General features: G+C 47.8%; 1 protein-coding gene across 1 annotated transcript in view; it reads left to right on the top strand.

Moving 5' to 3' along the window:
- Window positions 1–10,046, top strand: part of ATP9B (ATPase, class II, type 9B) — a 194,110-nt gene that overhangs the window by 84,756 nt on the left and 99,308 nt on the right. The window contains exon 10 of the mRNA XM_006897229.1: window positions 3,892–3,967. Coding sequence (XP_006897291.1) covers window positions 3,892–3,967 — 76 coding nt within the window. The remainder of the gene's footprint in view (window positions 1–3,891; window positions 3,968–10,046) is intronic.

Below are 10,046 nucleotides of genomic sequence, written 5' to 3'. Positions count from 1 at the left end.
ACGCCTCTGCGTGAAGTGGGTGCTGGCCACCTCCACGTTTTGTCCCAGGGAACCAGTGACGCCTCTGCGTGAAGTGGGTGCTGGCCACCTCCACGCTTGTTGTACTGAGGCTTCCTCATGCTGACAGTGAAACCAGGAAAGGCCAACACAGACTTCCCAGGGTTCATTTTTTAATTTGGCAGTTCTTTCATCTCTTTACCTTGACCGCCACTTTGGTCACAAATAGAGTGTAAGAAACTGTGGAGAAGACCAGGCGGAACTCAATGCCGGAGCAGGGCACACCCAGTCCCTGTGCCAGGATCCACACCGACAGCTGCAGGCCCAGGAAGCTCGGGCCAAGCGTCCAGGGTGTGTAGCCCTTCACCCTGAGGCCAGGACCGCGCTGCTCTTCTTGTCCTTTTCTCCTGTCCTCTTCTCATCTAGGTTCCTATTTATATTGGGGAGCAGATATACACACCCCGCGTTTTTCATTGCAGTACTCGTTCATACCTATTTTGCATATTGATGCAGCCTGATTATGGTCAAACAATTCTTTTTACTTAGAACTACTAGTTTGTAGCATGTTTTACATAAACTGTAAAATTAGTCATCACTGACAAGTTTGAACAGTGAAGTCAGCATGTCCGTGTGTGCCCATGTATGTGTACATGTGCCCCTGTATGTGTGTGCACTTGGAGACACAGAGGCAGCTTGTAAGCTGGAGTCATTCCTTAGACGTTTTAATAGTGAAAAGGTCTGTGGGTGCAGGCGTGTGTGTGTGCATATGTGGTCATGTGTGTAAGTGTGTGCTTATAGGCTGGAACCTTTTCCGAGAGGTTTTAGCAGGGAAGTGTTTGTGTGTGCATGCATTTGATGTGAAGGCAAGCACATGTGATAGGGGTGTGTGTGCATGAGCACACATGCTCACATGTGCCTGTATGTGGATGTATGTGTGCATGCATATACATGTCTGTGCAAATGTAAAGATTTGCACATGTGTCGGTGTGCATGGTGCACACGTATGTTCATGGACTGGAGTAATTCTAGAGGGGTTTTTAACAGTCGTGTGTGTGTGTGTGCACGCAGAGACAGCTTTGTGTAGGGGCGTCCTTTGTGTCTCCTTTGTATTTTCTCTGTATGTGTCTCCTCTCTATGTCTCCCTCTGTATTCCTCTCTCTGTATCTTCTCCTTCTCTCTGCGTGTCTCTCTTTTTCTGCGTTCCCTTTCTCTGTGCCCCCTCTGTGCAACCCCCATATCCCCCTCTCTGTGTCGCCGCTTCTCTCTGTCCCTCTTCTTTTGTCCCCTCTCTGCATCCTCTGTGTCCCCCTTTGTGTATCTTCCCCTTCTCTGTGTACCTCTCTCTATCCCCCTCTGTGGGTCCTTCCCTTCTCTGTGCCCCCTCTGTTAGTGTCCCTCTCTGTGTGTCTTCCCTTTCTCTGTGTCTCTCTTTCTGTGTCATATTCTCTCTCTTTCTCTCTTTCTGTGTTATTCTCTCTCTCTCTCTCTCTCTCTCTCTCTCTTTCTCTCTCTCCCCCGTGTGTCTTCCCCTTCTCTCACTGTATGTCCCTCTTTCTGTGTCCTCCCCTTCTCTGTGTACCTCTTTCAGTGTCATCCTCATCTCTATGTGTCTCCCTCTCCCCTGTGTCCACCTCTGTCCCTTCTCTGTGTTCCCCTCTCTTCTGTCTCACCCCCACATTTCTTCCCTCTCCCTTGTGTCCCCCTCTCTGCACCTCCGAGTCCTACTTGTCCTTCTGCACTGTTGTGTAGTTCTTTGGTGGGGGTGTTGGTGTTTGTATGTGTGTGTTGGCAGAGGTAGGTGCTGGTAGGTTTTGTGTGTGTGTGTGTGTGTGTGTGAGGCAGGTAGTTTTGTGAGGGTGTGCCTGTGTGTTGGCAGTTTTGTGTGCATTGGAAATTTTATGTGTGGTGATAGAATGGTGTATGTATTGATGGGTTTTGTGTGTTTGTGCGTGTTGCTAGTTTTGTGCACACATTTGTATGTGGGTGGGGTAGTTTTTTGTGCATATATATGTGCATTGGTAGTTGTATGTGTGTTGTTGATAGATGCATATGTGTTGGTGGGGAGAGTGTGTGTGTGTTTTGGTGGCTTTGTGCACACATTCTTAAGTGTAAGTATTGGGAGTTTTGTGTGTAGATGTGTGTTTGCTAGTAGCTTTGTACATATGCATGCATGTTGGTAGTGTTATGCATGCATGGTGATATTTATATGTATGTGTGTTGGTACAGGGTGTGTGTGTACTGGTGGTTTGGTGTGTGCATACATGTGTGGTGGTACTTATGTATATGTGTCTTAGGGGTATATACTGGTAGTTGTGTGCATGCATGTGTGATAGTAGTGTGTGTATGTTGGTAGTGTGTATGCATGTGTTCATAATTTTGGTATGTGTGTGTATTGGTAGTTGTGCGTGTTGTTACTTTGGTCTATATTGGTAGCTGTGTGTGCACGTGCATACATATTGATAGTTTTGTGTGTGTTCAGTTTTTGCACACATTCATGTGTGTTGGTTTTGTGTGTGTGCATGTGTGTTGGTGGGTGTGTGCATGCGTGGGTGGTTTACTTGTGTGGTGTAGGTGGTTGTGTAGGTGTGGTGTTGGTGGTTGTGCAGGTGGGGGGTTGGTTTTGTGTGTGTGCATGTGTGTTGGTGGATATGTATGTGTGGTGTTGGGGGGGTGTGTAGGTGTTGGTGGGTATGTGTATGTAGGGGTGGTTTACATGTGTGGTATAGGGGGTGTGTATGTAGGTCTTGGTGGTTGTGTATGTGCAGGTGTGTTGGTGGATGTGGGGGGTGGTTTACGTGTTTAGGTGTTGGTTTTGTATGTGTGCACATGTGTGTTGGTGGGTGTGTAGGTGTGGTGTTGGTGTGTGTGTGTGTGTGTAGGTGGTTTACGTGTATGGTGTTGGTGGGGGTGTGTGTGCAGGTATGTTGGGTGTGTGTAGATGTTGGTGGGTGTCTATATGTTTGGGTGGTTTACGTGTGTGGTGTTTGTGGGTGTGTGTAGGGGTGGTGTTGGGGTGTGTGTGTAGGTGTGTGCAGGTGTGTTGGAGGTATGTTTATGTGTTGGGGTGTATAGGTGTGGTGTTGGGGGGGTGTGTGCAGGTGTGTTGGTGGGTGTTTGTATGTGTTGGTGTGTGTGTAGGTGTGGTGTTGGGGTGTGTAGGTGTGGCGTTAGTGGGTGTTTGAATGAGTTGGGGGGGTGTAGGTGTGTTGGTGGGTGGGTGTGTGCAGGTATGTTGATGGGTGCTTGTGTAGGTGTGGTGTTGGGTGGGTGTGGTGTTGATGGGTGTGTGTAGGTGTGGTGTTGGTGGGTGTGAGTAGGTGTGGCATTAGTGTTTGAATGAGTTGGGGTGTGTTGGTGGGTGGGTGGGTGCAGGTGTGTTGGTGTGTGTGTGTGCAGTTTTGTGAACATGTGCATGCCCATTGGTGACTTTGTATGTGGAAGAGTAGTTTGGTGCATGTGTGTGCATGTCAGAGTTAGGTGTGGGTGTGGGTAGTTTTACGTGTGCTGGTGGTTTAGAGAGTAACTTCTGCAGCAGTACCCTTGCATATGTGTTGCTGAGACACATAGTCTTGTCACATACAGTGTAATCTTGCAGTGCTGTCCCACGGAGAGCCGTATGCTCTGAGTCTGCAGTGGACACTGGATATGTGTTGACAAGCAGGTTCACAGTGCTGCTGCTTATCTTAAACCAGGTGTTGATGATGCAGTTTTAGTTGCTTTCTTGAAAATCTAGGACACATTGTTGTTATAAAAAATGTGAAATTGTCTTACTATATTAATGTTAAATTTCCCAACTCCCATTTTCAGTGAATTGAGTTCTGTTATGATGGGTCCAGAGTTGCATTGTAGTGACAGTGACTTTGCTTATCATCCATATGTGTCCCTCTCTGACAGGAAGACAGTGACCCCCCTGTGCATGAGAGCCTCAGCATAGAAAACACACTGTGGGCCAGCACTGTGGTGGCTTCAGGTAAGAGACGACTTCTGCTTCTGTGTCAGTTCCCACCTGAGGGCATGCAGGCAGCCTGGCTGCGCTGCTGACCAGGGGTCAAGCTGTTCACCCACTTAGCCGACTCTGACACAGCCAGGTGGCTGAGGGGAGGTGACAGTTGTAACCAGGGCATCCCCGCTGCTTCCCACAGCGTCCCCTCTTCCCCCTCACTGTGTCCTCTCTGCCCTCTCACTGCATCCTGTCTGTCTCCTCATGGCATCCTCTCTGCCCCCACATGATGTCCACTCTGTCACCTCATGGTGTCTCCCTCGTGGTGTCACAGGGAGAGGTGTTTAAGGACAGGAGGAGAGGTATGTGAAGATGAGAGGAGGAGAGTGTGCAGATGAGGGAGGGATGGGTGAGGATGGAGGAGGCATGTATGTGGTCACAGAAGGGTATGAGGATGGGTTCCTGTGCAGCTGTGACAGTGGGAGAGGGGTGTGGCCAGACCTCCAGCCCTGGAGGGGCTCAATTATCTGGGTTCTAGGGTGGGAGCAATGGGGTCTTGATGTTTCTGCTCCCAGGACCCAGCGGCTGTGAGCGTGTGTTCATTCCACTGCGTTGAGGGTGGCAGGAGGCTGAGGTGCCTGAGGGCAAGGTGATGTTGGTGCCTTCCGGGGATGGTACCGAAGACCCTTAGATTCAGTAGGGCAGCAGCTGTTGTTGGGAGACACACCATGCCACCATGCCCTCACCTCAGTCTAAGCCTTTGGGTTCGTGGGTCATGTCAGGGCAGACCATGTGGTACTGGCCATGCTATACCATGGAGTGGCCATTGAGACACCTCCGCCCCCCACCCAGCCAGGCTTCCTCCTCAGCCTCGAGACCTCTTTGAACTCAGTCTTTGCAGCTTGCTTCGTTTAGATTCCTTTGATACAAAAATTAACAGAACGTTTGTCATTCCAGCTAACTCACATGCACATATCACACATTGCTCTCCATTCCCTGTACATGCTCACTTCACCTCCATCTCTCTGCATTTATTTCCATCTCTCAGCCCACAGCGGGCCCCCCTGCGCCCCGGAGCCGTCCAGTGTGTGCACAGGGTCCCCTCTGTGTATGAGGACCCAACCAGCGGACACACAGTTGCCCTGTGGCACTACAGGGTTTACTGTTGGGCAGGAGACATGAGGAAACAGTGTTGAAGGTGTGAGGTTGTTGACCAAAATCACAGAGATGCTCACAGTCACCCAGGGTCCCTTCCTCAAGAGTCAGAGCTGAATTCTCTGAGGAGAACTCTTGAGTGGAGAGCCAAAACTCATGGGGTGTGGAGCAGAGACCAGCATTCACACTGAGCAAGTCAGGGGCGGAGACCAGAGATTCAGTGACTTCAAGTAAAAAGTGAGGAACAGGAACAGAGAACAAATGTCCGTATAGAACAAGTGAGGGATGAGAACAGAGACAGTGTCCACATGGAACAGGTGAGGTACAGGGCCAGAGATGCAGTGCATTCAGGTAACTAGTGAGGAATAGGGACAGGGACCCAGTGTCACTCAGAACAAGTGCGAGATAGGGCCAGTGTCCATTCCTAACAAATGAGGCACAGGTACAAAGGCAGTTTCCACCCTCAAGTCAGGGAGTATGCTGCTTTGGAGACTAGGACAGACAGGCGGGGAAGAGCACAAGATGGTCAGAGTCGGAGACCCAAAGGGACTCCATCTCTGGGCTCTGCTTGCCTGTTTCTCATGGACTGCCCCCTGTCAAGTGCCATCTCTGACTCCTTTCCCTGAGGTCCTGGGCTGGGCCAAGCTGCTGTTGCAGCCTTTGGAGTGCAGGCGGGCAGACTGAAGACGGGCAAGCCGACTGCAGCCCCCATGGTGGAGCAGCTGTGCCGCCTGTGGGTACCGTGCTTGACAAGGATTGGACGTGCTGTGATTCTTAGCACTGCTCTTAGCTTTCCCTGTTTGTCTGACACACACATATTCATATACGTATTTGCAAAAGCACAAAGAAATACTTTTTGTTGTTGTTGTATCTTTGTTTGAGTAAACTTGACCATTAATCATTGGTCACAAGTGGTCTGGGTTTTCCACTTAGTATATGGATACGAGGGTGCACCAGTAGCCTAGTGGCAAGAAGCTGTGCTGCAATCCCGAAAGCACGTGGTTTGGATCCACCAGCTACTCTGCAGGAAAAGGATAGGCAGTCTCTTTCCACACAGTTAACTGCCTCTGAACCCGCTGAAGAGTCCACTGTGGGTTGGTTCCAACTCTGCAGTACGCAACAACAACATATCGATATGATTTCCTCTGATGATTCTTCAGTTAATTTTGAACATACGAGATTTGGAACAGGTGATATTGACATTTGTAGCATCAGGTGAAACTCTAGTGTAGTTGGCCTGTCTTTTAATAGCACGTGCTACTTTCTGATTGATAGTTGTACAAAACAAGTGTTTTCATAGGGAGAAATTCCATTTTGTTCCTAAAGTCATTACTAGCCTTTTTCGCCCTGCTTCTTGCTCTACAGTAAGAAGGTTTACATACAGTACAATTAGAAGGTGGTAGGGTTTTACATGAAATTTTCTAAGTAACATGTAACAAGGAAATCACCTAACAGCTAACAAATGTAATTTGTATTCCCCTGAACAGAAAGTGAGAATGAGGAGATGTATGAGACTTGGACTGTGTGATGACTTTCAAGCTCTGGCCATGGGGTAGACCTTTAATAAGAGGCCGCATGTTCAATATGTCTTGATGTTCGTCAATCAGGACCACCAAGGGGTCTGCATCCCTGACCTTAATGGTGTACTTTCTGTAATGAGGCATAACCAGAATTCTGTATTCATTTGAAAGAAATTATATTCCATTTGAGATTTGCAACGTGGGTCAAGCGAATAAATAAATAAAACCACTGTCATTAAAGAAACACAGAGACAGAAACACATATACCTATCAACATGTTTTCTGTGTGAATATTTGTCTTAATTATGCCCCATTACCATTATGCTTAGGGAGTGGGGAGGATAGCTAACCCCAGCCAAGCCGCAGAGCCTCTGGGGCTAAGAAGACTGAGAGCAGCCTGGTACCTCTTTGTTGCGTAGGAGTTGCTGGGTGCTGGCCACCACCTGCAGCGGTTGCAGCAGGGCACTTTCACACATGTAGCACCAGCACTTCTTCCTTCCACCTGTTGAGAGTTAGCTTGTTTTGAGGTGACTTCGTTTTCCAGTACAGCTGTCCCCGAAATGCTGCAGGAGGTAGCTTGAACAGTTTCTTCTTTCATGGGTTAGGAGGTTCAAGTCCAAGTCCAGGACCTGGCATTGGGGTGGCTCCTTGATCTGTGGTTCCCTGTATCTGCAAGTTGTATGGTGTTACCCCATCTCTGCCTGCCTCTTTGTGCATAACCTGCTCTTTATATAGTAAAGGAGACTGATTAAAACATGCCCTACACTGATAGGTTATTTTACTCCAATAGTTTTTGGATAATTTTCAGCAGAATCTTGCTTGCATGTGGTATTAATGATATTGTTCAATAATATCCACACTCTGTTGGGTCATCTTTCTTTGGAATGGGAACAAATACCGATCTTTTCCAGTCAGTTGGCCAGCTGGCTGTCCTCCAGATTTCTTGGCATAACTTAGTGAGCACATCCAGGGCAGCATCTGTTTGTTGAAATATGTCAGTTGATATGCCGTCAATTCCTGGAGCCTTGTTTTTTGCCAATTCTTTCAGAGCAACTTGTACTTCTTCCTTCATCACCACAGTCTCTTGCTGATATGTTATTTCATAAAACTTTTCTGTGTCAGCCAATTCCTTCTGATACAGTGACTTTGTGTACTCCTTCCATCTTCAACAGAGAACTGCCAGATGTGTAGGCTGGATTTAGAAGAGGTCGTGGTACTAGGGATATTATGGTTAATGTTAGATGGATCTTGGCAGAAAGCAGAGAATACCAGGGGAATGTCTATCTGTGCTTCATTGACTATGCAAAGGCTTTTGACTGTGTCACAACAAGCGGTGGCTGATTCTGAGAAGAATGGGAATCCCAGAACATTTGATTGTGCTAATGTGAAACCTATACTTGGACCAAGAGGCAGTCGTCAAGACAGAGCAAGGAGACACTGTATGGTTCCAAATCAAGAAGGGGGTCCGTCAGGGATGTATTCTGTCTCCATATTTTTCAATCTGTATCAGAACAGATCATCCGAGACACTGGGCTGTACAAGGAGGAATGTGGCATCAGGACTGGTGGAAGAGTCATCAACAGCCTGTGTTATGCAGGTAACACAACCCTGCTTGCTAAAACTGAGGAGGACCTGAAGCACTTGTTGCAAAAGATCAAGGAGTGCAGCCTTCAATACAGATTGAAGCTCAACATCAAGAAAACAAAGATTCTCACCTCTGGGCCAATTGGCAGCATCAGTATGGATGGTGAAGAGATTGAGATAGTTAACAGTTTTAGTTTGCTTGGCTCCACAGTCAACACTCTTGGTACCAGCAGCCAGGAAATCAGGAGATGAATTGCATTGGAAAGTCAGCTGTGAGGGACCTCTCAAGAGTACTGAAGAGCATTGACATCAGTCTAGTGACTAAGGTGCACCTGATCTGGGCTATAGTCTTCGCAGTTAGGTGCTATGCATTGGAGAGCTGGGCAGAGACTAGGGACGATAGAAAGAGAACTGGTGCCTTTGAGCTGTGCTGCTGGAGACGAATGTTGAATATACCATGTTCTAGGAGAACAAACGGGTTTGTCCTGGAGAGGGTGAAGCCGGAATGCTCCTTGGAGTCAAGGATTCTGAAGCTTCGTCTGACATAACTGTGGACACGTTGCAAGGAGGGACTGGTTGTTGGAGATGGACGTCATGCTTGGGAGTGTGGAGGGACAGCACAGAAGAGGAATACTCTCTATGAGATGGATCGATTCTGTGATTGGGGTGGTGGGAATGAGTGTGTCGGAGACGGTGAAGTTGGCACAGGATAGAGCAGGGTTTAGGGCTCTTGTACATAGAGTCGCTATGAGTCACAGTGACTTGATGGCACATAACAGCAAGAACACTGATAGGGCCTCTACAAAGTAAGCCTGTTCCCAGATGACATTGCATCTGCAAGTCTAGCAGTTACAGTTTACAGCATCTCTGAGGGATCACAGCCCAACCTGTAACAATGCAGTTGTGTTTCTCATGCACAGCATGATCTTGAATACGTAGAAACTTCGTAAGTTGGAGCCAGTGGAAAGAAATGTAACTTCCTACTAACACTCATAGATCTCAGCTGTGCTACAGATTTTTATAGTAAATCTGTAATGCACATTTTTTTATTTCAGGATTTTATTAGATGAAACTTTTAAACACTAGGACTCAGCTTTTCCTTGTTTTTGGCACAAAACAGAGTGAGTATGTTGTATTTTTGCCCCTGCATCATTGTCTAAACTAACTTTCCATCCCACCCTCAGTTCTCTGCTGTGTGGTGGGGGTTTCCCAGTCCTGCAGCCTGCGCTCCTCAGTCAGGACTTGCCCTTGTCAGAAGGCATAATGTTCTGGGTATGCCTGTAGGGACTGGTGATTTAGTAACTGAAAATGAAGACAGATGCAGAGAAGGACTGTGCACTGAGTTTTAGTGAGAGTCGGTGAGGAGCTTGAGAATGCTCAGACATTAGCAGCTGTTTAGACATGGACCATCTGGACATGTCTGAGTGAGGGTGATCTGCTATGTGGAACGGTGTGGCGTGCTGCAGTCAGCAAAGGGAGACATGTCTGCTGGTCATCTCATTTTTCAAACTTAGAGTTCTTTGAGCCACTCTCTGTTACTCCTGTGTAATACACATAGATCACAGCCTGTAACATGCCTGCTACTCCTGTGGTACACGTGGATGACAGCCTGTAACACCCCAGTTACTACTGTGTTATACACGTGGATCACAGCCTGTAACACCCCTGTTACTGCTGTGATACACGTAGATCACAGCCTGTAACACCCCCATTACTACTGTGTGATACACGTGGATCACAACCTGTAACACCCCTGTTATTCCTGTGGTACACATGAATCACAGCCTGTAACACCCGTTACTACTGTGTGATACACGTGGATCACAGCCTGTGACACCCCTGTTGATCCT

This window comes from Elephantulus edwardii, unplaced genomic scaffold (genome assembly GCF_000299155.1).
Source record: "Elephantulus edwardii isolate Elephantulus edwardi_28Jun2011 unplaced genomic scaffold, EleEdw1.0 scaffold00207, whole genome shotgun sequence".
NCBI classification, from domain to species: Eukaryota; Metazoa; Chordata; class Mammalia; order Macroscelidea; family Macroscelididae; genus Elephantulus; species Elephantulus edwardii.
Note: the sequence above shows the minus strand (reverse complement) of the source record. Positions and strands in the feature narration are given on the sequence as shown.